The sequence below is a fragment of the Aspergillus neoniger genome, assembly GCF_003184625.1.
Source record: "Aspergillus neoniger CBS 115656 unplaced genomic scaffold BO87scaffold_30, whole genome shotgun sequence".
NCBI lineage: Eukaryota > Fungi > Ascomycota > Eurotiomycetes > Eurotiales > Aspergillaceae > Aspergillus > Aspergillus neoniger.
Genome location: NW_020291158.1, coordinates 130,547 through 154,693, shown reverse-complemented (window position 1 = coordinate 154,693; position 24,147 = coordinate 130,547). Strand labels below are relative to the sequence as shown.

At 52.2% G+C, this 24,147-nt stretch overlaps 10 protein-coding genes across 10 annotated transcripts in view; 3 read left to right on the top strand and 7 right to left on the bottom strand.

Moving 5' to 3' along the window:
• Nucleotides 1-188: 188 nt before the first annotated feature.
• cdc48 (AAA family ATPase CDC48) lies at nucleotides 189-3,560 on the bottom strand. The gene is made up of 6 exons (XM_025623963.1): nucleotides 3,119-3,560; nucleotides 3,027-3,054; nucleotides 2,903-2,958; nucleotides 2,592-2,841; nucleotides 1,033-2,524; nucleotides 189-983 (listed from the first exon to the last, which is right to left on the bottom strand). The coding sequence occupies exons 1-6, from the start codon at nucleotides 3,166-3,168 to the stop codon at nucleotides 397-399; spliced, it is 2,463 nt and encodes an 820-aa protein (XP_025476708.1). The 5' UTR covers nucleotides 3,169-3,560; the 3' UTR covers nucleotides 189-396.
• A 578-nt stretch (nucleotides 3,561-4,138) lies between these two features.
• BO87DRAFT_136341 (gamma-glutamylcyclotransferase family protein) lies at nucleotides 4,139-5,248 on the top strand. Its single transcript, XM_025618080.1, has one exon. The coding sequence runs from the start codon at nucleotides 4,423-4,425 to the stop codon at nucleotides 5,044-5,046; it is 624 nt and encodes a 207-aa protein (XP_025476707.1). The 5' UTR covers nucleotides 4,139-4,422; the 3' UTR covers nucleotides 5,047-5,248.
• Nucleotide 5,249: 1 nt separating this feature from the next.
• Nucleotides 5,250-6,654, bottom strand: BO87DRAFT_136349 (uncharacterized protein). Its single transcript, XM_025618081.1, has 3 exons — nucleotides 6,267-6,654; nucleotides 5,644-6,163; nucleotides 5,250-5,571 (listed from the first exon to the last, which is right to left on the bottom strand). Exons 1-3 carry the CDS (start codon nucleotides 6,596-6,598, stop codon nucleotides 5,380-5,382), a joined length of 1,044 nt encoding a protein of 347 aa, XP_025476706.1. The 5' UTR covers nucleotides 6,599-6,654; the 3' UTR covers nucleotides 5,250-5,379.
• Nucleotides 6,655-6,916: 262 nt separating this feature from the next.
• BO87DRAFT_443642 (uncharacterized protein) lies at nucleotides 6,917-8,691 on the bottom strand (the record flags this gene model as incomplete). The annotated part of the gene is made up of 1 exon (XM_025628106.1): nucleotides 6,917-8,691. One exon carries the CDS (start codon nucleotides 8,689-8,691, stop codon nucleotides 7,105-7,107), a length of 1,587 nt encoding a protein of 528 aa, XP_025476705.1. The 3' UTR covers nucleotides 6,917-7,104.
• A 1,695-nt stretch (nucleotides 8,692-10,386) lies between these two features.
• BO87DRAFT_399659 (Mpv17/PMP22 family protein) lies at nucleotides 10,387-11,283 on the top strand (the record flags this gene model as incomplete). Its single annotated transcript, XM_025625453.1, has 4 exons — nucleotides 10,387-10,491; nucleotides 10,571-10,846; nucleotides 10,904-11,170; nucleotides 11,227-11,283. 4 exons carry the CDS (start codon nucleotides 10,387-10,389, stop codon nucleotides 11,281-11,283), a joined length of 705 nt encoding a protein of 234 aa, XP_025476704.1.
• Nucleotides 11,284-11,741: 458 nt separating this feature from the next.
• Nucleotides 11,742-13,784, bottom strand: BO87DRAFT_365211 (DCN1 family protein). Its single transcript, XM_025621788.1, has 5 exons — nucleotides 13,527-13,784; nucleotides 13,366-13,409; nucleotides 12,551-12,621; nucleotides 12,319-12,493; nucleotides 11,742-12,256 (listed from the first exon to the last, which is right to left on the bottom strand). Exons 1-5 carry the CDS (start codon nucleotides 13,608-13,610, stop codon nucleotides 11,830-11,832), a joined length of 801 nt encoding a protein of 266 aa, XP_025476703.1. The 5' UTR covers nucleotides 13,611-13,784; the 3' UTR covers nucleotides 11,742-11,829.
• Nucleotides 13,785-14,039: 255 nt separating this feature from the next.
• Nucleotides 14,040-15,029, bottom strand: BO87DRAFT_379131 (ribosome biosynthesis protein NIP7). The gene is made up of 4 exons (XM_025623962.1): nucleotides 14,893-15,029; nucleotides 14,406-14,827; nucleotides 14,255-14,356; nucleotides 14,040-14,201 (listed from the first exon to the last, which is right to left on the bottom strand). Exons 1-4 carry the CDS (start codon nucleotides 14,909-14,911, stop codon nucleotides 14,178-14,180), a joined length of 567 nt encoding a protein of 188 aa, XP_025476702.1. The 5' UTR covers nucleotides 14,912-15,029; the 3' UTR covers nucleotides 14,040-14,177.
• A 4-nt stretch (nucleotides 15,030-15,033) lies between these two features.
• Nucleotides 15,034-17,418, top strand: BO87DRAFT_379130 (nuclear export protein Noc3). Its single transcript, XM_025623961.1, has one exon. It carries the CDS (start codon nucleotides 15,177-15,179, stop codon nucleotides 17,244-17,246), a length of 2,070 nt encoding a protein of 689 aa, XP_025476701.1. The 5' UTR covers nucleotides 15,034-15,176; the 3' UTR covers nucleotides 17,247-17,418.
• Nucleotides 17,419-17,787: 369 nt separating this feature from the next.
• BO87DRAFT_443628 (uncharacterized protein) lies at nucleotides 17,788-20,704 on the bottom strand (the record flags this gene model as incomplete). Its single annotated transcript, XM_025628105.1, has 2 exons — nucleotides 17,788-20,513; nucleotides 20,596-20,704. The coding sequence occupies 2 exons, from the start codon at nucleotides 20,702-20,704 to the stop codon at nucleotides 17,788-17,790; spliced, it is 2,835 nt and encodes a 944-aa protein (XP_025476700.1).
• Nucleotides 20,705-22,505: 1,801 nt separating this feature from the next.
• Nucleotides 22,506-24,147, bottom strand: part of BO87DRAFT_428858 (PT repeat family protein) — a gene marked incomplete at both ends in the record, with an annotated part of 4,824 nt that continues 3,182 nt past the window's right edge. The window contains one exon of the mRNA XM_025627472.1: nucleotides 22,506-24,140. Within this exon, the coding sequence (XP_025476699.1) occupies nucleotides 22,506-24,140 (1,635 nt within the window). The remainder of the gene's footprint in view (nucleotides 24,141-24,147) is intronic.

Here is a 24,147-nt window from a genome sequence, read left to right as displayed (position 1 = left end):
GTTTCGTGGCTGGCGTGTTGGTATGGTGTTTTTGGTTTGGTTTATCTGGATACTTCTTGTCAGGCTATTGCTTACGGCGTTGCTTTGGTGGTTTACTACGGACGGCGTTGCATTATCCTGATACCAGCATGGGCATGTATGCATGCCTCATTCTTTTGTACAACAGTGGGGGTTTGTCTACCAAGACGTGCAATTCATTTACTCTTTAAGCTTAATATTATGGCACTCAGTATGCGAGACAGATATTCGCAATCTCAGAACGTGAAAGGAAAAGAAAAGGAAACTTGTAACCCAATACGAATTTCGACCGGGGCTATATCCCGGCCTCAAAACCCGCTGTTTCTAAGTAGTAGTAGTAGTGCAGATGAATAACTAACTTGGAAACATGCAACCAATCTAGTCATAGAGGCTGTCGTCATTGCCGGCTTCACCAAACGTGTTGTTGTCCGTCACCTCACCCGCCGACGGGAAGCGGAAGAAGCTGCTGCCACCCGAGTTCTTCAGGCTCTGGGCAAATGCCTCGTAGCGACGGATCTCGACGTCGCTGACGGAGCGTCTGGCCGACTTCATCGCCTCCTCGAAGTGTGCCCGGGTAAGCTCCGGCACCGGGTCCTCCTCCTCGACCTCCTCGTCCTCCATCTTGACATCCTCACCCTGGGCCTCACGCTGCTTCTGGCGCTCAATATCAGCGCCGATGGACTGCTTGATAGCGAGCTTGACAGCACGCTGGGTCACGAAGCCAAGATCAGCACCGGAGAATCCGTGGGTCTTGCTGGCAATGAAGGAGAGGTCGATGTCGCCAGCGATAGGGGTCTTGCGGAGCTGGGCCTTGAGGATGCTCTCACGAGAGGCCTGGTCGGGCAGAGGAACGTAGACCAGGGTGTCAAGACGACCAGGACGGACCAGGGCGGCATCAAGCTGCTCGGGTCTGTTCGTGGCACCAATGACGAACACGTTCTTCTTGGAAGTCATACCGTCCATCTCTGTTTGGAAGTTAGCAACTACTCATGTACATCGAGACAATTAACTTACCAGTCAGGAGCTGGTTGACGACACGGTCAGAGGCACCGCCGGCATCACCGACAGAGCCACCACGAGACTTGGCGATGGAATCCAACTCATCCAGGAAGACAACGCAAGGAGCAGCGGCGCGGGCCTTGTCGAAGATATCACGGATGTTGCTCTCGGACTCACCGAACCACATACTCAGCAGCTCAGGACCCTTGACCGAGATGAAGTTGGCAGCACACTCGTTGGCCACGGCCTTGGCAAGCATGGTCTTACCAGTACCGGGAGGACCATAGAACAAAACACCGCGGGAAGGAGAAAGACCAAACTTCTGGAACTTCTCGGGGTGGTCGACAGGGTACTGCACGCTCTCGATGAGCTCGCGCTTGACCTCCTCCAGACCACCAATGTCCTCCCAACGGACGTTGGGCACCTCGACAACGGCAACCTCGCGGAGAGCGGAGGGGTTGGAGACACCGAGGGCGTAACGGAAGTTCTCCATGGTAACACCCAGAGAGTCCAGGACCTCCGCGTCAATGGTGTCCTCGTCGAGGTCAATCAGATCCATCTTCTCACGGATCTGCTGCATGGCGGCCTCCGAGCACAGAGAGGCAAGATCGGAACCGACGTAACCGTGGGTCTCGGCGGCAATGGTCTCCAAGTCGACATCATCACCCAGCTTCATGTTCTTGGTGTGGATCGAGAGGATCTCCAGACGGCCAGTGGGGTCGGGGATACCGATGTCGACCTCACGATCGAAACGACCGAAACGGCGGAGGGCGGGGTCGATGGAGTTGGGGCGGTTGGTGGCGGCCATGACAACCACGTTGGAGCGGGCCTTCATACCGTCCATCAGGGTCAGAAGCTGAGAGACGACACGACGCTCGACTTCACCGTTGGTCTTCTCACGCTTAGGGGCGATGGAATCGATTTCATCAATGAAGATGATGGCAGGGGAGTTCTTCTCGGCTTCCTCGAAGGCCTTGCGCAGGTTGGACTCGGATTCACCGGCCATCTTGGACATGATCTCGGGACCGTTGATTAGGAAGAAGAAAGCGCCAGTCTCGTTGGCCACAGCACGAGCCATCAGAGTCTTACCGGTACCCGGAGGACCGTACATGAGGATACCACGGGGAGGCTTGATACCGATGGACTTGAAGAGCTGGGGGTGGCGAAGGGGCAGCTCGACCAACTCACGGATCTGAGCCATCTGCTTCCTGCAGCCACCGATGTCGTCATAACCGACCTCGTTGAGGTTGCCCTCCTCATCCTCGCGCTGGATCGGCTCACCCTCGCAGTGGATGATGGTATCTTGGGCGACGATGCCATACTCTGGGGGATCCACCTCAACAACCTTGAATTCCACTTGTCTCATACCACCTCTTACTGTGAACAGGTCTCCCTGTCTCACGGGTCTGTAGGCTTCGCGGAAGTAGGGGGCGAGGTAGACATCGAAAAGGGAGCCAGTGAGGCCCTCAACGGTGTCGGCGATGGGGAGAACGGCAATACGCTTGGCCTGTAAATGAGAACAAGCGAGGTCAGTAAGAAGTCGCCTGGATACCGCGGAGAGCAGTAGAACTCACGTATTTGATGTCAGGGCAGGGGTGGACGGTGATGATATCGCCATGCTTGACACGCAGGTTGTGTCTCACAACACGGTTGATGCGAGCGCTTCCATCATCGAGATCATCATCGGCCAAAACAATCAGAACGGTGTCCTTGCGCTTCTTGCCCTTGACGAGGACAGTGTCACCCCGGAACAGCTGGAGGGTGTCCATTGTGTTGTTGGAGAGAGCAATAACGGAGTTGTCATCGTTGACGGCATCGGTGACACTAGCACCCAGACAGTCAGTACCCAACCAGTATCCCCGCACCAAGGCCAGAGCTAGCTTACATGAGGGAGTTGGGCTTCTTCTTCTTCTTCAAGATAGCCGTCGAGGTGTCGAGTTCCTATTTCGCGGTGGTTGTTAGTATTCGCCATCAAGGTCCCTTCCCGTTCTGCAGACAAAAGTCTTTACCTCTTTCTTGTCGGCGCCGGAGGCGTCACTGTGCGATGAGGTTAGCTTCTTGGAACGATGGAGAAGTTGATGCCAGAGGTTCCATCACGTACTGGAGGTTCACCCTCTTCTTGTCGTGGGTGTGATCGGGTTCTGCGCTCATCTTGAGGGGAAGCTGGATAAGGCGCGTAAAGCAACGTAGACACTTGGGTACGTATCAAGGACTGTCGCTGTACCGGATTTGGTGAAGCTCGGCAACAGGGACAAAGAGGAAAATGAAGGGTGATAAGAAAACGAAACAGAGATACAAATCCCACCAGACCGAAAGAGATGGCGGAGGGAGGGAAATGAATTGACAGGATGAGATGAAATGGCAGAGGGGGAGGGAGTTGGAAGTGAGATCGGAGGATGGCAGAGAGAGAGCTCCAGTTAAGAGGTGACGATAGTGCCAGGCCCTACCGGGGGCTTGATGACTTAAGCTGTTGCAGATTCACGAGCCACCAAACCCGGTTGCCGCCACCGCCTGGGGAGGAGAGAGAAGCGTATGGAAGCCGGTCGTATCCACTCTTGATCGTCCCCCAACTAACCACTACTACAATTAACTAGTATTTATCTGGGGTCAACTAATATTCAAGTGTTTCTACTCCATCGTTGGTTTATAAGCCATGATACTTTTGCACAAAATGAGTCACTGTGGCTGCTCCCCCCTCACTCTGCTGTGACTGTCGGGGATATGCGTGTGCATTGCACCGCCCGGTAACACTGTGCCTGTGTCTGTACCTCTGCCTGAGGCAGCTATCCTCCCTGCATGCATGCACAGAGTGCTTCTATGACAGCCGGGGCATGGCATCAGTCAGCCTGGACCAGCCCAGGCTGTCTCTGGCTCTGCATCACCATGCCCAAGGCACTGTCATGACAATAGCCTTGTGGTGGGCGGCGACTGCCTTGCCGGCAAGTTGCTGCCTATGAACGGAACTTCCCTATTCGGCAGACAAGGGTATACATGTACCATCGAACTGACCAGAGCCGTGTGAACCTGTCTTCCGCCCAGTTGGCGAGTTCATCAGAATACTGCTCCCCTATATAGTGCTATGTGCACACAGGGCTATGTTTGCACGCCGGGGCAACAGCTTGACCAGTCCTGGTGACTCGAGCAAATGAGTATTCACAGCAACAGCCTGTCCAACATGGCCATCAGTATATAAGTTTCTGTTAACGGCCTTGTATAGCTATATACCCATCACCTATCCATTGCCATCTCTTTAGCTAACCTCCCTCCATGAGTGAACGTTAATCACACTGAAACATTTCCCGCAACGCAACACGAGACTCCATCAGGGGACCACTGATACTACTACTGATAGATCGTTTGCTTGCCTTATTTGATTAAATTGTCCCACTCTAATAACTCTAAGTCATGGATGATAAGGCTGATTACCCCTCGGACTTCCTGCAAGCGCGAAACAACACCTTGACAGACGATGAGGTAAACCATCTGCTCGAGAAGCCAGGCTGCGCAGCTCGCTTCGTCTACGGAGTCCTCATGCTCCCCACGGCACTAAAATACTTCCTCGACATGCCGCAGACCGCGGACATCGCCAAATACATGATGCACGCAACTGTGTACGGGTTCAAGCTCTACCACTTCGGCCCGGACAGCACACCCGTCATGCTGCCCTCAGAGGACCCGCAGCACCGAGTCGAAGGGATGCTCATCCTCGGATTGAATGAAGAACATCGCAACCGGATCTACGAATATGAGAGCGGGCTCATGAGGCTTGTCGATGTGCGGGCACATGTCACTCAGCTGGACTCGTTCGAGGGCTACGATATTAGCAGTGTGCGGATTGTCGATGCGGGGGCGTTCGTCTGGAACCAAGAAAAGGTGGACGAGGGGATGAATGAGCTTCCGTCGACAGAACAGGGTCTGTATACCTGGCCTATGGATGGAATATTGTGTAGCCAGATATATCAGAATATGCTTGCGGCTCAGCGCGCGTCGACGTTCGATTTGGCGAGAACGTCGGCATCGAATGCTTAGGGGGTGGTCTAGCTTGCTGGGAACATGGATCAAACGAGTAGACGTTCTGGCTTGGTTACTTGGCGTTTGGTCGGATGAAGGATCTAGACTGTCTATTTGTACGACGACTATGACTTGCTCGGGTGTCAGGTGTTGGCTTGGTAAATAAATGGATGTATTACATGGATAGATGAGATCCTTTCCTAGCATAGCAAGCTAGTAGAACTATCCGTCTTCCCATCCCGATCTAAATCTATAGTATACCACCCTGCCAAGAACAACTAGAGTTAAAAAAAGAACCATATGCTATAATCGCTCAATACAACATGAAACCCACCCCAATCCCATCCGCTACTACAACCCCGTAGCGACCCAAGAATCCCAAACCTCCCAAGCCCCGGCCATAAAACTAACCAACCCGGTCAAATGCTCGGGGAACCCAATGCCCTTCTCAAAGCACCAATGAAGACACAACGGCGCCCAACAAACATTATTAACGAGACTCTTCCTCCACGCCCGAATCTCCTTCCTCAACGCCTCCCTCTTCTCCTCCTTCCCCACAACCCCCGCCCCCTCCTTCTCCCCCTCCTCCTCCATCTGTTTCCTCCTCCTCAACACCGTCCCCCTCCAAAGCACAAAAAACTGAAAGAAAATATGTCCAAACCACGCCCTCGTACTCCAAATATACCACTTATCAATCCCACCCCACCGATCCACGAACCGCTTCGACACGATCCCCTTCTGCGCAAGATATCCCACGTTCTCGAGCGCCTGGTAGATCACGTTCACGAACACCTGCAGTAGAGTCAGGATGTAGAGGGGTTTATCTGCCGGTGGGTGTTTCAGGGTCTGAGAGCCCCATGTCCAGAGGGGGAAGAGGCCGAGAAGGCGCAGGGTGAAGCGGGTTTCGGACATGAGAGAGGAGAGGGCGAGGAGGGGTGATTTGGAGGAGGATGAGGATGATGATGTGGTAGTGGTGGTGGTGGGAGGTTTAGGGTTGTTGCGTAGACGTGCGAGCAGGCTGAGACGCGCTTGGAATGCGATCCATGGTGCTGAGGAGAGAATATGGTGTAGTGTGTGTGCGAGGTAGCCTGTTACTGCGAGGACTCGTTCTTGGCCGGCGGCGGTGGATATGAGTCTGTTGTGTGTGGGGGGTGTCGGAGTTAGTGGGATTGAAGCTCGGAGGTGCTTGGTTTGGGGGGGATAGGAGAGGAAAATGTTGCGAGAAGGCAGTAGCTCACCTATCGAACCGGTCGACTGTCCGGTCTGTCGCCTTGAGAGCTGCCAGCAGCTGTTGGCGGCGACGTCCAGCGCCGGTTATTGACGATACCGGCGGTGGTGATGGTGAGCAGTCGTCCTGCGGGGGACTGCTCACCGTGTTCCCCTCATTGTGTTTTTCGTGGTCCGCGACAGCAGCGGGTGGAGAAGAGGGTTCGGGTTCGTGTTCGGCCATGGTGGTTATTCTCGCGGTGGTGATTATGTCGACATTGCTGAGGTCTGCGGACACTGGGGAGTTCGGGGACTTTATTGTCATGGGGGGAAATAGAGCGAGCGTGATCGTCAATCCAAGCATCTGACCAGCAGCTGCGCTTGGCGCGGTGCCGAGGTTCGGAATTGGCTCGGAATGATGGGTCCTGGTGGATGGATGGATGGACCTGCCGCGGTTGGGGGGATGCCGACGGTGTGGGTTTTTTACAGATTAGATGGTGATTAGATATTGAAGTAAGTATCCCCAATTATCAACACTTAGATAGTGACATTCCATTTCATTTATTTTTGATGATTAATTAGTTACTGAGAGAAGTGTTTTTGCTGATTATTGATTGACCTGTCGACATATTCTGATCAGGAATATGAGAAATTACATGAAAAGGAAATTTTCGTACCCCCACATTAGTTACTTAAGGAAAAGTAGTTTTCACGCAGGAACTAAGATTCCGTGCTCATCCCGCGAAGAGCGGATTATCGTAATAGCAGTAGCAACTTGATTGCCGTCACCACTGGCTGAATACCTTTCTGGCTGTATGCCAATAATATTTGTTGCTTTGTGGGCGCTTGTGTCTTTCGTCGATCATTACTTCAGGAACGGTGTTCGCTGTCCTCTTCTGCACGAGACGCGAGATCAAGGAGACAACCACCCGACTCGTCATCTTCATCGTCCTCGTCGTAGTCTTCATCAACATCGTCTTCTTCATCTTCATGACCTCTTCCGGACCATTGATCTTCTTCGTATTCCTCATTCACGGTTGCTGGGACTCTAACGATTGTACGCGGGGGGCGAGAACTGACATTCGGGCGGCGGGGATGCTTGTTAATACTGTTCCATGCGCCTTGGGCCGTCGCTAGCTGTCGTGAGATAGTAGGGGTCCGTCGAGACGTTCCAGATTGTCCTGCTTGCGACGACCCTGCTTGCGAGTTCCTAGCGCCTGAGCTGGTGGAAAATGAGCCAGAAGAACTGCCACTTGCCATGAGCCACTCGGGAATTTCAAGATGCGGAGGCGGAGGGGGCGCGGTGAGTGGTGCAGCAGACGGCTGAGTACTTAGCTGAGCAGATGGAGTAGCGAGTGGTTCTGTAGATCGAGCAACACCTGATGCGGTAGGAGGGGCGTTGGTAAAACATCCAGCAACGGACCCAGCAACTTGGGTAGTAAGAACCGGAAGAACAGTGGTAGTCGGTTTGGCATGTTTAGACGAACCGGAACTATTGGTCGCCTTATCCACAAGCTTCTTCAGCAGGGCCGATGGTGATTTACTCTCCTCAGCGAGCGACGTGCTTGATTCAGCTCCGGGACGTGCTGCTGAAAAACGTCGGAGACCCAAGTTCTTGACAATGTTTGCATCCGATATGCTGCGGTCACGCAGGTCCCACTGACTGGGAGCTCTGACAGCTGTGTCTCTGCACACCTCGTTAATGCTGCCCCATGCTCGTTCTTGAAGATGAGGTGCACAGCTGTAGCAGGCGCGATGGCTGCAAGGAGGGTAGACTGACGATTGTAGCAAGGGGCGGTCTTCGGCAAACTGGTCTGGATCGGGATTTGAGACGTCTTCGACAAAATCCACATGGGGATACTCGTCGTCATCGTCATTGCCTATGCCATAGATGACTTCTGTCACAGGGAAAGCAATAAGATGTTCGGAGTGTTCTGCGGCAACTGTCTGCAGGACCCTAATTTTCTGCCACATCAATATTCTCTTCTGTATTTCCGTGTAGTGACCAGCCTTGATGGCGTCGGATATCCAGGGACTGAGGACGGGGGCCTGGCCTGGATCCATGCGGTGGGAGAAGCCGGTAATATCTACACCACAACGATAGAACCAACCAAGCGCCGGGACAAGGCCGCAGGACTCGCATGTCTCGTGCTTGTCAAGTGCATGCTCATGAACGACGACATCGTGTTTGCAATAGGGGTCACCGCAAGCTCTAGATTCGTCCTCATTCCATCCCGAGAACGGAGGGAAGAGACGGGGTTTGCCGTCCTCTCGTCGAGCCACCAGGTTGAAAAACGGATCAACAACCGGTTCGAAAGTAGCATGCTGATCCCATCTCACAGAAGAAGGCTCGCTATTGGGGGGTGGGAGGAAGACTAGCTGAGAGGGTGGTGAGTCTGACCTTTCCGAAGGGCTCTCCTGACGTTCCTCCTCGTCCACAGGTAACCTAGAAGACATGATTCTTCAAGTATTGAGATGACCTGGTATGATACAACGATGAAAACGAAGAATCAAAGGATGACTTCTGATGCTTTAAAAGTTTCCTGTGAGGAAAGGAAACACGTCTGAGTGTTCGTTGAGACATCGTGTGAGATTGTGGACGTGTTAGGCCTCTTCACCAAAGACCGGGTCCAACTGTCTCGGCACTCAAACGCTTCAAACGAGCATTTGCAATTAGATGCTTGCCAGCACGGTAGCAGAAGCATTGTGAGCGCTAGGTTAACATGCACATGGCCTACAGATTGGGAGTGCCATAAAGGCAAGGCCTAGGGCTGTGATGAAGCATTCATCTCTATATAAGCAGCATTATATGAGCTACATTTTCTACCTGTGCAGTTGTTAGTGGATAGGAACTGCACAGAGCAGATATGGAATCAGAAAAATACCCAAGATGAGTGATATATTGAAATTAAGCTCGATTATTCTCTGTTCCTGGCTGCACTCGGCGTGCACCTTTTGGGCCAGTGCCTTTCCTCTTAGGGTATAGACCGTCAGGAAATACCGGATTTTTGAGATAAGCCTGAAAAGCGATCATAATGAGATCAATACTATATATATATATATATTCCAGATTCAGATAATGCCTGGAAAGTGCAGAGAATTATAGCAGATCTAGCGAGGCATCGGAAAGGTGGACATGGGAACCCTTAAAGATAGATGCTTGCCCGCATGTCGGAGCTGACCGCAAGGCGGGCAGCCCAAGGTCCGGGTATTAAAGCGGCGACATTCGCCATTTGCCGATGAAGTGACCGACAGTGAAATTATTATTGTCTTTAATAATTGACTGCTTTCCTCCTCCACATTCCCAACAGCAACAATACTTTAATCACTGCTATCTACTAACTATCTACTCACTCACTAGTCGAATTGACTTGACTAGCTGTGTTTGGTGAAGTTGGAACTAGATTCCTGTCTCCTGTCAGCTTAGGGCAGGTGTTGGTCCATCCATTGAATTGATCCGTGGATTAACTATTATTATTATTGACTGGGTCTCTTAACTGCTCTTATCCGCGTTGACCTTCCCCATATTATTGTCTGTGTTTGCTGCATCTCATTTCCAACTCGCTCAGGAACTCTTCCGACCTCGGTAAGTAAGCTTTGGCTCATCCACCCGAACAAACCAGCCTCCTTCCTTTTCCCTTGACTCGTTCCCGTTCGTTCCTTAGCCTCGTTAAGTTACTAGTTGTTTTGGCTGGCGGGTGCTGTTGCTGCCCATCAACAAATCATCCATCAGCCAACAATCTCATCTTCCCTCTCCCCCCCCCCCCTGCTCCTCCTTTTCCCTGCCGTTCTATGCGGGACAGCGCATCTTCCGTCGCCAACCCCATGTTTTCCACCTAATCTCAAATCTCACCTCACCTCTGTCTGTCTGTCTGTCCGTCCTACCTTCTTTTCCCAACCCAAAACCCACTTCATTCCTCTTCCTCTCGTTCTTCCATCTCCACCAAATCTCCATTGTGGTTCTCACCCCACTCCCTTGTCTGGCTTGGCTGACCGTGTCCCGTAATTTCCGTAGCTGCCGTCTTCCGTGACTTTATCATCTTCTGGCTCCCGTCCTTCTTAATTGACCATATCGCGCGCGCTTAATCTTCTTCTCTTTCCTCACCTTCAGCCTCACCCGCACCCTCAACCACACCCACCAGATCAGCAAAAATGTCTGCCAAGTTCCAGGACGAGGCCGTCACCTCGATACGGGAGGATACCAAGGAATTGGTCCACAAGGTTGGAAACCGGTTGACTGGCGATGGCTATCTCGCTGTATGTTTTGCGCCTCTGTAATCGCACCCCCGATGCGTGTTCACAGTCCACTGATTGAGACAATGCGCGTCCATTATAGCTCTACCTTCGCCAACTGCAGTCGAACCCCCTGCGCACCAAAATGTTGACCTCCGGTGTCCTGTCCAGTTTGCAAGAAATCCTGGCCTCGTGGATCGCCCATGATGTCAGCAAGCACGGTCACTACTTCAGCGCCCGCGTCCCCAAGATGGCCCTCTACGGAATGTTCATCAGCGCCCCGCTGGGCCACTTCCTCATTGGAATTCTGCAGCGGGTCTTCGCTGGCCGGACGAGCATCAAGGCCAAGATCCTGCAGATCCTCGCCAGCAACTTGTTGGTATGTTCGATCTGACACTCCCTTCTGACGTGCGCCTGGAATGCTGACGCGACGCAGGTCTCCCCCATCCAAAACGCCGTGTACCTGTGCTGCATGGCAGTTATCGCGGGCGCGCGCACCTTCCACCAGGTCCGCGCTACCGTGCGGGCCGGTTTCATGCCCGTCATGAAGGTCAGCTGGGTCACCTCGCCCATCGCGCTGGCCTTTGCCCAGAAGTTCCTCCCCGAGCACACCTGGGTGCCTTTCTTCAACATTGTCGGGTTCGTCATTGGAACCTACGTCAATACGCACACCAAGAAGAAGCGTCTTGAGGCTCTCCGCAAGGTAAACCAACTACGTGACGATCCCGACGCGACCAGTCGCTAACCTTAGCACGACAGCGCTACGACCAACGCCGTGGACCCGGTAGCGAGTACGACAAGGGCGACTACCGGTAAACGATGTAAATATACTGTATCTAGCTTACGACTACCGACAGGGCAGTGTGGACTTTCCAATAATGGTCGGTTAGAGCAGTCCGTTCACTCGGGTACGTCTTCCGAACCCGAGAGACTGCCGGAATGAGCGGCTGCCTCAGCCCAGCCACCTTATCGGAAAGTCCACCCTTTCCCTGTCATCCATTTCATTACCCCCATGATATCCTAATCTGACCCGGATATACCCTCTGATGATGGAGCTCTGGCGTCGAGATGAAGATATGTTTGCCCTGCCCCTGTTATGATGAATATGTTTTATCGTTTCTATTCTCTATTTCCTTGGCGACACAATCCACCATGCTGCATACCTCTTCTGAGAATCACTGTCGCCATAGTTTCATACCGATAACAAAATACCAAGATTTAAAGATTCCCTACACCATCCCTTACCGTCATATAATAGTAATAATCATAAACCCATCCCATTTATCTACCTAACCGTCGTCGTAGACTACTAGTCAAATCTCACATCAAGAATGATTAAGGAGACGAAGAAGAAAACACTACCTACTCAACCTCCATATCTTCCCCCCTCTTCTTCTGCACCCACTCCACAAAATCATCCAACGCCCCCGGCCACGCCCCATCCGCACTCCACCACCGAAAGTTCTCATCCTCCATCGTCTTCCGCATAAACACCTCCACCTGCTCCCACAGATCCTTATTTACGGGCCTCTTCCCCCTCTCCTCCAGGAACTCAATCCACCAATCCAACCACGGAGTCGACTCCGTGTTCCACTGCACCCCGCCATTCTGCGGCGTGAAGAACAGCCGCCATTGCTCCGCCGCGATCTCGAACTGCAGGTTCCGCTGGCCTTGCATGCGACAGAGTGGGAAGGTGAAGCGGTACACCCGCCGGAAGAGGTCCGGTTGGATGGGAATGCGCGCGCGGATGTCCGCGGCGTGGGCGATCATTTTGTCGAGGGTGTCGGATCTATATTTTTTCCACGTATATTAGTTTGTGTTTGGAGATGTGTGTGGGTGTGGGGTATCTACCCAGTTATTCTCCAGCCGTTGATGAAGCCTTCGCGGGTGAATTCGCCCATTGAGGGGGATTTGAGCAGTTCGGCGATTCCTAGACATGTTACTTCGTCGAGGCCCACTTTGATGTCGCCGAGGTATTTCATCGCTCCTTCGATGCCGATCCCGTCTGGGTTGTCTTCTGGGGCATCTGGTGGTATGTTAGTTTTGTATATACTTATAGGGAAGAAGGTGGGAGTGGACGAACCTCGATAACTATCGAAGATCTTGCTCAGTGAGGATGTGCTACCGCCGGCGCCGGAGGAGCTTTGGAAGTATCTGGAGGGGAGGTTGGAATTAGCGACTGTTTGAGATCAGTGGGTTGAATCATATGTTGGTGGGTGTATGAAGCAGAAGATGTAGAGAGTGCTAGAGTCGGTGGGACTCTGATGCATGCTCGGATTTCAACACGCAGGCTGGGTGGACTCATGTGTAAATGTCCCGTTCTTTCTGCTTTTGTGCTAGGCATCCTGCAAGAGCAGTATTCTTTTGACCACTAGGTAAATGGGAGATAGACCTCAAGGCAGATTCTCTAAGCGCACGGATGCCAGGTAAAGTGTAGGAGAATCTGGCTGCACGATATCGATGTCGAAATTTGATAACAGACATACTACACGCTTGTGGAGGTCTCTTGTCTGAAGCTGCAGGTGGAAAAATCTTTCAGAGATGACAAAGTCTCAATCGACAGTCGAATTACTGCACATCGCATGCGACAGAATGGCATCTGACAGCGTCAGATTTACGTCTTCAGCTGTATCCGCCGGACGGCATGTGTTCTTGGTTGAACAATGAGGTGTTTCAGGACAGCCTGCACCAACACCTAACAGTACCTTGATTCAGTCCCGCCGGACGAGGGATACAACAGATGAGACGACGCCAGGCCTAACGTATTGGAATAACCAAGCGAGGTAGGTATAAGATGACCAGGTCCCTGGGACCGCGGCCACAAGAGTGGAAACGCGATAGCATAGCCAGGAAGTAAAGCCAGGGAGAATTGGATAGAGCACAAAAACATATACTCACGCATCAAGAGCTTGTTCCACATTCCAGCGAGATGCTTTCAAGAACTATATGCATACGACAAGTCAGTCATGGAGGAACACGTGATGAGCGCAGATAAGACTGGTTGGGCGATATGGCATCTGCCGAAGGAAGGGCAAAAGAAGCAATGAGACAGTGTATACCTTTGCAGCCACTGCATCCTTGGCTTGGGTGAGGTTCACGAATTGCATTATACATTGCTTCTGAGCAGTAGAGTAAGGCGGCATGGTGGGGTGAGGCAGGCAGTGGCCTGCGGGGAAGATATTGGCAGATGGAAGGGGGTTGTAGGGACTCGCTAGGAAGCCAACGAGAGATTTAAGATGTGAAAGGTTGGTGGCTGTGAGCACACTGGCTGCGAAGGTGAGGAAATATACAGGAGTGTTGTTAATCCGCTGCTGAAATGACTGGATGGGGAAACTTCACATCTCCGAATCGAGCTGGCTGAGTGAGAGGTGCCCGTGCACGTGCCCCGCATCTAATATTCTAATCTTCTGCCAGCTTCACATCACATTCCCCAACACCACCACTCACGCCTGCCATGTGGTGAAATTGGCTTGCTATTCAATATTCTAGGTGATACAGCATTGTCTGTAACGGTTTAATCTACTTTTATCATACTACAGGTGTCCAGCAGAGCAAGATCACAGAAATAATCATGAGATAATAGATGGATAAGGTGAATTGAGAAACACTTTTCTAAATGTACAGACAGACGACTCCAGAACTCCTGCGAGAATGCCCAGGTATCTAGTATGAATCTCCCATGTTCGATCCCGCGTATGCAAGGCTTTGGCTTAGGTCGTAAACAGAGTATCTTCCTAGGGAAAAGTTAGCAATTTGATACAGTGGATATGACACTTCGTCAACCTACCTCTCTCAGGTACTCTCCAATATCTGCCTGACGGAACACCACGTTGGCTGTGGGCTCCAGTCTCCGGGTCTCAGCACTCGACCGGGCAGTCACACCGAATCCCTATTGTCTATCAGCCTGGGTTCCCTCAATCCAGCCAAGGGCCTCTTACCAATGGCGTATCATTCATATCCATAACAATGACACCCGCATTCTCCGGGCAGTCCTCGCTGAATCTTCCGACGTGGGCCTTGGCCACGTTGGAGCCATAGAGGAACGGCATCACACCGTTCTGCTTGATCCACACCTTGTAGCGCGCATGGGGAGCGAGGACATCCAAAGCCGTAAGCTGAATTCTGAACTTTCCGGTCTTGGTGAACTTTCCGATGCAGGTTCCGAGGGTGAGGAGGTTGGCGCGAGGGATGCTGGTTGCGAGGTTCGCCAGAGAAAGTCTCAGGTAGTATACTCTGCTGCCGTGGAGACGGAAAACGTAGCGGTCGTTGGCATCTTCGGAGGCAGAAGGAGGAGCGATCAGGTTGTTAAGACTCCTTCCAGTGTAATTGGCCAACTTCTCGAACAGAGTCCGGGTTTCCTCTAAGCAGAAACGATATGAGAATCCATGCGCAAAAATCACAACAGACGGAGATGGTTGCACCTACCTTCGGTGAGTTGACGCATCTTGAAAGACTATTTCAGTTCACTGCACTGTATGCGAAAACTGAATAGAATATCAACAAACAGAAAAGCGCAGGAAGGTTTCCAGACGCGATTGCGATGCAGCCTTTGTAAGTCGAAGCTCCGCGGGAACAAAAATTCTAGACAAGGTGGAGCGGCCGCCTTTAGCGTCCAGGTCTTGGCACCGCAGAAAAAAAGTTTCGGACAGTCAACCCGCGCAAACAACTTGCCGCTACCACACCCCAGAATATACCCCAGGCACCGCGAAATGGCTCCTGCGCGTACGACTAAACGGAGAAGGGTGAGCCCTCCTGGAGATGAGGAGCGTGGCTCCAAATCCTCCGGTGGTGCGTCTACCAGCGACTTCTACAGCAATGCCGCCGAGTGGGACCTTGAACAAGACTATGAGCAGCGCCCGCGCAAATTGGGCAAGAAGGACAAGGAACAAACGAGATTGCCTATCAAGACTGCGGAGGGTCTACAAAATGTGGCGGAATCGGAACCTGAGCCGGAGGCTGAAGAATCCGACAGCTTTCTGGGCACCGATGACGACGAGGATATGGAGGATGCGGATTCCGATGAAGATGAGGAAGAGGTTGAAGAAGAGAAGCCGAAGATCCCATTGAAGCTGCAAATCATTCAGACCAAGGAGGAACTTGCGCGACTTGCTACGTTAATCAATGAAGATCCGGAAGAGAACATGCCGCTATTTAAGACAATGGCCGAAATCATGGAGAGGGGAGAACATGTTGCAATCCAGAAACTGGCTCTTGCCGCTCAGGCCGCAGTGTACAAGGACGTTATTCCTGGCTACCGAATTCGACCCCTCGGCGACGAAGACCTGTCCGCGAAAATCTCCAAGGAAGTGCGCAAGCTACGGACCTTCGAACAATCCCTCCTGTCGAACTACAAGCATTACATCCAGAAGCTGGTGGAACTCACGAAACCAGCCAAGAAGGACGGACCCCAAGTGGACCCTGGCCTCAAGAGCATTGCGATCAACTGCGCCTGCAACCTACTCCTTTCCGTGGCGCATTTCAACTTCCGTAGCGAGCTCTTGAAGATCCTCGTCAACCGCCTCGCCCGGAAACAAGTCGATGCCGATTTCGTCAAATGTCGCGAGACCATGGAGGAGGTTTTCATACGGGACGAGGACGGAGTTGTGTCCCTCGAGGCCGTCCGTCTGCTGTCGAAGATGATGAAGGCGAAGGAGTTCCGCATCAACGAGACCGTCCTGGATACCTTCCTCCACCTCCGTCTGCTGTCCGAATTCTCCCGCAAGGCGTCAAGAGACAGAATCGATCGCGAAGAAGAAGAGGAGACCCCGCAATTCGGCAAGAAGCCCAAGCAGAAGCGCGAGTTCCGCACCAAGCGGGAACGCAAGGTCCAAAAGGAGCGCAAAGCAGTCGAGAAGGACATGAAGGAGGCCGACGCACTGGTCTCCCACGAGGAGAGAGACAAGAACCAAGCAGAAACGCTGAAGCTCGTCTTCGGCGTCTACTTCCGAATCCTCAAGCTCCGCATCCCCAAGCTCATGGGCCCTGTCCTCGAAGGTCTGGCCAAGTACGCCCACCTGATCAACCAGGACTTCTTCGGTGACTTGCTGGAAGCACTCAAGGACCTGATCGGCCACGCCGATCGAGCCGAAGAGGAAGAAGAGGAGGAGGAAACAGACGAAACCAATGAAGCAGAGCCAGCCACGACACGCGACGCTCAGCGCGAGGCCCTCCTCTGTACCGTCACAGCCTTTGCACTCCTGGAAGGACAAGACGCCAGCAAGGCCGCCAGTACACTCCACCTGGACCTGAGTTTCTTCGTAAAACACCTCTACCGCTCTCTCTACAACCTCTCCATCAACCCCGACGTCGAATTCAACCCCGACAAATCCCTCCGCCTCCCCGACCCCAACTCCCCCGAAGCAAACCCGGCCTACCGATCCAGGAAGAAGGTCAACTTCCAAACGCCCATGGTTCTGCTCCTTCGCTGCTTGCAATCTACTCTGATTTCCCGCGCACACGGAATGCCCCCACCCGTCCGCCTAGGCTCTTTCTCCAAGCGCCTTATGACATCCTCGCTTCAGCTGCCCGAGAAGTCCGCCCTCGCGACCCTGTCGCTCATGAACCAGGTGGCCAAGCATAATGCACGTCGCATCTCCTCACTGTGGCACAGTGACGAGCGCAAGGGAGACGGTGTGTTCAATGCGTACGCTACCGATATCGAGGCGACTAATGTCTTCGCGGGCACGATCTGGGAGGGAGAGTTGTTGCGCCAGCATTACTGTCCTCAGGTTCGGGATGCTGCGTTGGATGTAGAGAAGATGATTGCGACGCGGAAATAGAGTCATTGTTTTAATTAGCGGGTCAATTTTATCTATCTTACGCCTTTTCCTTACTACTATTCCACTTCTCTTATAAATCTTTTTTTCATTCATTATCATTATCATTATCTGTTCACCATTCCCATAGAGTATCCGATACCCGGTAAAATGAAACAAATGAGAAGGAAACTCAGAGAACTCCTTTTTTTTTTTTTTTTTTTTTTTTTTTTTTTTTTATATATATATCAACTTCCTTTTCCGAACTCCGAATCCATAAATATGCCCTTAAAACACCATTGACACCTCACCTCAATCCCATCAATAATCTCATAATACCCACTCAATCAACCGCAGAGCAACAAGTCACAGAGAAAAAAGAAACATACCCTCGCTCGTCATGATAAAACTCAATAAAACATAAAGTCATGACATCGTCCACCTCATAAGTAAAAGAAAACAAAGAACGCAATTGAGACTTGACTGACAGTTCAGCCATTCAGCCAGCCATTCCACTATCATCAATCATACTTTCTTCACCAACCCATCACTTGTTCAATTCTACTCACTCGTCGACCCTCTCCAACGTCCCACTCCGATGTCTTCCCGACCCCTCTCTCTTCCGTCCAAGACTAACAGCAGCAGTAGCAGTAGTAGTAGTAGTAGTAGTAGTAGTAGTAGTATTCGATGAGATCAGCTCAAGCGGAAGCGGAGGCGGACGACGAGGTCTGGGAGGAGGACCACCAGTACGACCACCAGTACTACCCTGCGAAGGCGAGAACCCGGCAGGGGAACTAGTAGTAGAACCAAGTGAACCAGACGCAGTCGAAGCAGGAACAGGGTGTCTGAAAATCGGGTACGGGTTATCGAAGCCCTGCTGCTGCTGCTGCTGGGGAGTTGAGTTCAAGCTGCGAGACGGCACAGCAGGCAGCTTATTCTTGTAAACGTCTGGGAGAGGCCAGCCGTGCAGAGTAGGAGGAGGTGAGGAGGAGGTACTCTCAGGAGTAGAAGTGCCAGCACCGCCGATTGAAGAGTGGGATTTCGATAGCTTGAGCACGCCGGGACGTCGAGCAGGGGTGGGACTCGGAGTTGTCAGCATGGCCAGCTGGTGCTTTTCGAGACGGATGCGTTCGAGGTCGCGCTCAGCGAGGATTTTGCTTTGCTCGGGGGTGCGTAGGACTGGATGGATGGTGCTAGGGTCTAGGCTTGGATCGTGGCTGGGATTGGGGGTGGTAAGTTTGTCTTGTGCCTTGTTGTTGTCGTCGACAGTTTGGGCTTTGTTCTCCTGCGTGCGGCTGGCGTTATTATCACTGTCACGGTGACGACGTAGGTTGAAGAAGCTGCGTTTAGGTGCAGGTTTGTCCATCTTGGGCTGTGCAGCAGATGTGAGTAAGGCTTCGGCTTGTTCGATTGCTGGCACGAGCAGGTCTGGGCGATCGAGGAAAGTAGATGCTTTGGGAGTGGGGGATCCTGAAGTGTCCTCATAGTCATCTCTCCAGGCAACTCGCTTTTCAGTGATTTGGTGATGATGGTCTCTGACGCTCAGGTAAGCGGGGGACGAGCTATTCACAAGATTGGCACTGCGTAACACGCTCGACGGGGCTGCTTGTTTTCTTTCTTTATTTTCCTCTTGCTCGTTCTTCTTCTTCATCATCTCACCATACTTCCCCTCTTCTTTCCTTGGCAGCAACTTGTCCCTCCCATCATCCTGCGCGCTCAAGTCTCGGTTCACCATCAAAGGAATCGATGGGCCCTGCAGCCCAGCACTGGGGGTCAAGATGCCCTCAGATGCTGGGTTGCCAGGGCCAAGCTTACCCTCCTCTTGGAGGTCGTACCTGAGCTTGCCAATTTCCTCGTGGATGGCAGTGATGATTTTCGACTTGATGACGCGCACTTCGCGTCGCAGCGTGTCGATATGAGCCCTGACATCCGCAACGGCCGTCTGTGCCTCCTTCAGTAGCTCAGTCTGAGCAGCCGCTTTCTTGTTGATGGCCTGAGCTAGGTCAACCATCGTGTCCACATGGCGAAGAACTTGGTCCATGTGCCAGGCGTTTTTGTCCTCGAACGTCTTGACGAGTTTACTGGCCGCATGCTGCACGTGGAAATGGAGCTGCTCTACGTGCGAAGCAAGTTGCTCCTCCAGCGCTGCCGTGTTTTGATAACTTGGGTCTGGCGGCGTAGGGGCGAAGCCACCCCGACCAGTGGAACCCAGAACCTGCGCTCTATCGAGGAGGACCTGAGTGGTAACGTATTCGCTAGACGAGCCTTCAGGACCGGCGTGGAATGTCGACGCAGGAGACGCCAATGCCGACAGATGGGTGTCGGAACCTTTCTTGACGGACAAGTCACTGTCCCGGGTTGGCGTGAGCGAAATGACTTCCTCTATGCTGGTCACCCCGTGATTGCGACGTGGCAGATCGGACGTTCTATCAGACAAGATCGTCTCATACACCGAAGGGGAGTACGTGCGTGCAGCTTCGCTCTCGCGGACCGTGGATGCCGCACTCTTGGGAGACGCTGGCTCAGCTGCGTAACTGCATGCACGTTGAGGTGTACTGACGACCTCTGGCAGCCTGCTGCTTCTGAACTCTCCTGTACGGGCAGCTGGTGACGATCCGCTCAGGAGAACGGCATCGAGCAGGGTCGAAGTATTTCCCTCTTCCGCTTCGTTGCTGTGGATGAGCGAGTGTTTGAATCTAGCGCCTTCACCACCACCACCACCACCATCCTTCATGGGCGTACGCACAGAAGAATCCGACGCCTTATCGAAATCCTTCAAACAATAATCCAACCGTATCACACTTGACTTCCGTGATAGCGACGATGACCCCGAACCCACCTCCATCACCCTAGGTCTGGGAGTGAACAGCCTCTCGACTTCGAAATTGTTCCCCTTTGCAGCGAAAGAATCTAAAGAAGAAGAATCATCCCGGAGTATAGTGATTTTCGGCATCGTACTTGCCGGTGGGACCTCCTTGCGAAACTCCTTCTTTAGATCCTTGAAACTGAGCTTGGCCTTGAGAGCCTTGAAGGTTGATTTCTTTTCCGACTTTTTCTCACCAGTCGCTGATGTTGATGCTGCCGCCGCTGCCAAACGACCCGGTTCAGTGAACGAGCGTTTCTTAGCAATGCTTCTGCTCCAGAGACCTCCACTCCCGCTTCCACTGGTAGGCAAGCTAGGGGGAGTGTCGTTTACGATCGAGTTGGCTCGAGCAGTGCGAGGATTTGGCATTGGTAGAGCGAGGTCGGAGTCGAAATCCAATTTGCCTAGTTCTGGCGAGATTGTTTTAACTGTTTCTTTTTGTCAGCTTTCTTTCTTTATTCCTTTCGTTTCTTTGCAGTATGAGATGAAGAAAAGAAGAAGCACACATACCACTTCTCATCGAGGAAAGACTACCCTGTTCAGTATCACCGCTCAATCTCATCTGTTCTCTCTCCTTGGCCCGTCGCAGAGCCCACGCATTTCCCTCATTGACCGACATGATGAAGAAGCAGTATGCTAGCATGGTTAGCTGTGTCTCTCTACCTTCTCCTTTTCATTTCTTTTCTTTTCGTTTCCTTTTTCTTTCTTTCTTGACGGATTCAAGTTCCCCAGGATGAATCAGAACTCACCAGCTTAATCAAGTCTAATCAATAGATGGAACCGGGCTCTGTATCTAGCACAGTGTGAGCAGTCTGACTCCTCAATCCTAGCATGATCTCTGAATCACAAGAATAAGAAGAAGAAGATAATACTTTACCTTTCCCAACCAAACCAACTCAACTCAACTCAACTCAAAGATCAGGCTCCTTCCCCTCCTTATCCCTAATCTTCTGGTTCTCCCGTTCACGCAGACGCTGCCAGAGCTGAGCGGAACGAAAAAGGATCAAAAGGAACGTGGCACGGTAAATCACAGCAGGACGCATTGACGACTAAGCTGTGAGCAAAAGGGAAATCAATCGTGAATGATGCGATGTGCGTGCGTACGTATCGACGACTAAGCAAAGCAAAGCAAAGCAAAGCACAGCGTAATGTTAGTAGTGGTAGTAAGTTCTATCCGTATCTGGGTTCGTGATGATGGCGTATCGTGAAGATGAAAATCGAAACGAGACGCGACAAAACGCAACACAACACGAAGATGGATGGATGATACAAGATGAGGAAACGAGGAGTGAGTCGGTAAACAACATTTTCTACTGTTTCGTCTGTATGCATGTTTGCATGCTATGTGGGCGCTGGTGTTACTTGTTTCTACTGCTGTGGGTTTGGGGGGATATGTGTGGTTGATAGGGGCAGTGAATGAGCGCTGGACCAGGGTGCTTTTGTATGAGTGTGAGGATCATCTACTTGATATCGCTGATGAGCTTAGGGGAGGGTGGCTGGGAAGGATAAGAAGGTGGTGAATTTGTGTGAATCTTTGTTTCTGCTATGTGCTCTGTAGGGTTATAGGTTTTGGGTGGTGTGAGGGGTGAGGTGTGAGATGTGCTGGAGGAATGGGCTAAGGGAGATGGACGTGTCTGTCTATATAGGAGCTTATATTAGAGACTGGGCTTGTAGTTGAGTACTCAGAGGTCGCGAGAATCATATTTTGTATCTGGATGATGTCTATAGATCATAGGGTTCGGGGAAGGAGAAAGTACAACGTCTGCTTGATCTTTATTTCCTTCATGTGTAGGTGGTCTAATCTTGCGCTTGATGTGAGAGTGGTGTTTTAAGGTAGAACGAGGTTCTTCCTCCAGGGTCTACTGTTTTCCAACGTAAATTAGGGCGCTGGGGGGATATTTCAAAGCAGTGGTCATCCAAAATCCCTATGATGGAGTAGCTCTCAGCATACAGACACTAGAGCAACAACCACCCTTACAGGCTAAGTTGAAAACCTAATGAAGGCCAGGTCCTACTATATGTCTACTAGCTAAGAAGATTGCTCAAGTAATTTCTAAATCATATCATTATATCATATCATCATGCACATCATTACATACTGGCAGAAAACTGCAACAGAACTACTACCAATCTGACAAAAGGAATGAACGATTAAAAATGCGGAATCAATAATTCAGACAATTTGAGAGGAGAGCGAAACAGCTCGACAGCAGAATACCAAATACAGGGGAATCGATGGATAAACTGGTGGGCGCGCAAACTCGGCAACTTCGAACAATCATCGGGTATATGCATGCCAAACAAATGCTAGCAATGGTGCAGCAAAAACGCTCATCAAGAACAGATTCCTGAACCATATTAGCTTTGGCAACCACAATCATGAACAATAAACGTCTCGGTCTTCAACACCCGACACGAATCTACTGGTTGTTTCTTCCACGGCGACGGAACGGCGAGAAAATAGCCCCAAAGAAATTGGTGAACACAGCCCGAAGGATGGTCTTAAACCAGCTGTCATGTTTACGGTTCAGAGAAACAGCTGTGACTGACCGGTTTTGACTTTGGGCACGATCTTCCTCGTCGCCCTTGGTGGCAACTGCCTTGTCGGCGGCATTCTCGGCCGGCACGGCGGGCTCGGTGGCGGGCTGGGGCTCGGAAGCCTTCTTGGTCTGGTCTTCGGCATCGTCTTCGACATGAGGCTGTTGGGTGGATGCAGAAGGTTGCTCGGTAGAAGGTGCCTCGGTAACTGCTGTGACAGGGTCAACTCCATATTCGGTAATTTCCAGCTGATTCGCTGCAGGACTTGAGAGGTGCTTACGCTCGGTAGGCTTGTTTTCGGCGACGACTGCCTTATCTGTGCTCTCAGGCTGGACGGGAACTTGCTTGGACTCAACGTGCTCAGGAACAGCTTCGTGTTCCTTGTGAGTGGCCGCATACACTCCGGCGGTAATGGCAGCACCGGCAGCAACAGTAGCAACACCTGCGCCAAGAACCTCAGGGCTAAAGATGCTATCCTTGGCAGACTCCTCGAGAGCGGCCTCCTTGGCCGTCTCAGGAATAGGCTCTTCGTGTGCTGTCACAATGTTGGCCTCGACAGGAGCCTCCACCTCGGTAGGCACAGGCACTTCCTTGGCTTGAGGCTCAGCCGGGGCCGGCTCACTGACGGTTTCAACCTGGACAGGTTCCTCCTTCTCGACACTAACAGCCTCAGCAACTTCGGCCTTCGGGGCTTCCTCGGTAGCAACAGGCTCGACGACAGTCTCAACTGCAGCCGGCTCATCCTTGGGCGCATGCACCGGCTCGGTAACCTGTTCCTCAACCTGTGCGACAGCTTCCTCCGCAGCCTTCTGCTCCTGTGCCTCTTCGGCCTTGGCCGTTTCTTCGTGGGTCTCAGGGACAGGCTCTGCGGCAGCAACCTCCTTCTCAACCGGAGCCTCAGTAGCTTCAACGGTTGCGGCCTCAACAACCGGTTCGGTAGCAACGGGCTCCTGAACAGCTGGCTCGGCAACCTTGTCGACAACCTCCGCCGCCGCGACTGCTGCAACTGCCGCAACAGCAGCCTCAGCAACGGCCTCCTTCTCAGAGTGCTCGGTGACCGACTCAGCTGCCGCTTGTTCTTGGGCAACTTCCGCAACCGGCTCCTCAGCAGTCTCCTTTTCGGCCTCATGAGTAACAGGCGCCTCGACAGCAGGTTCCTCGATGGCAACCTCCTCGACAGCTTCCTTGGCGACGGGTTCTTCGGTAACAGGTTCCGTGGCGGCAGCCTCCTCAACGACAACCTCCTTCACAGCAGGCTCCTCAACAGCAGGTTCCTCGACAGCCTCCTTAACAGGTTCCTCGACCGCACGCTCTTCGACGACAGGCTCAGTGGCAGCAGGCTCTTCAGCGACGACCTCCTTGGCAAGTTCCTCGACAGCAGGCTCCTCAACAACAGCCTCCTTAACAGGTTCCTCAACAGCAGGTTCCTCAACAGCAGGCTCTTCGACAACAGGTTCCTCGACAACAGGTTCCTCGACAACAGGTTCCTCGACAACAGGTTCCTCGACAACAGGTTCCTCGACA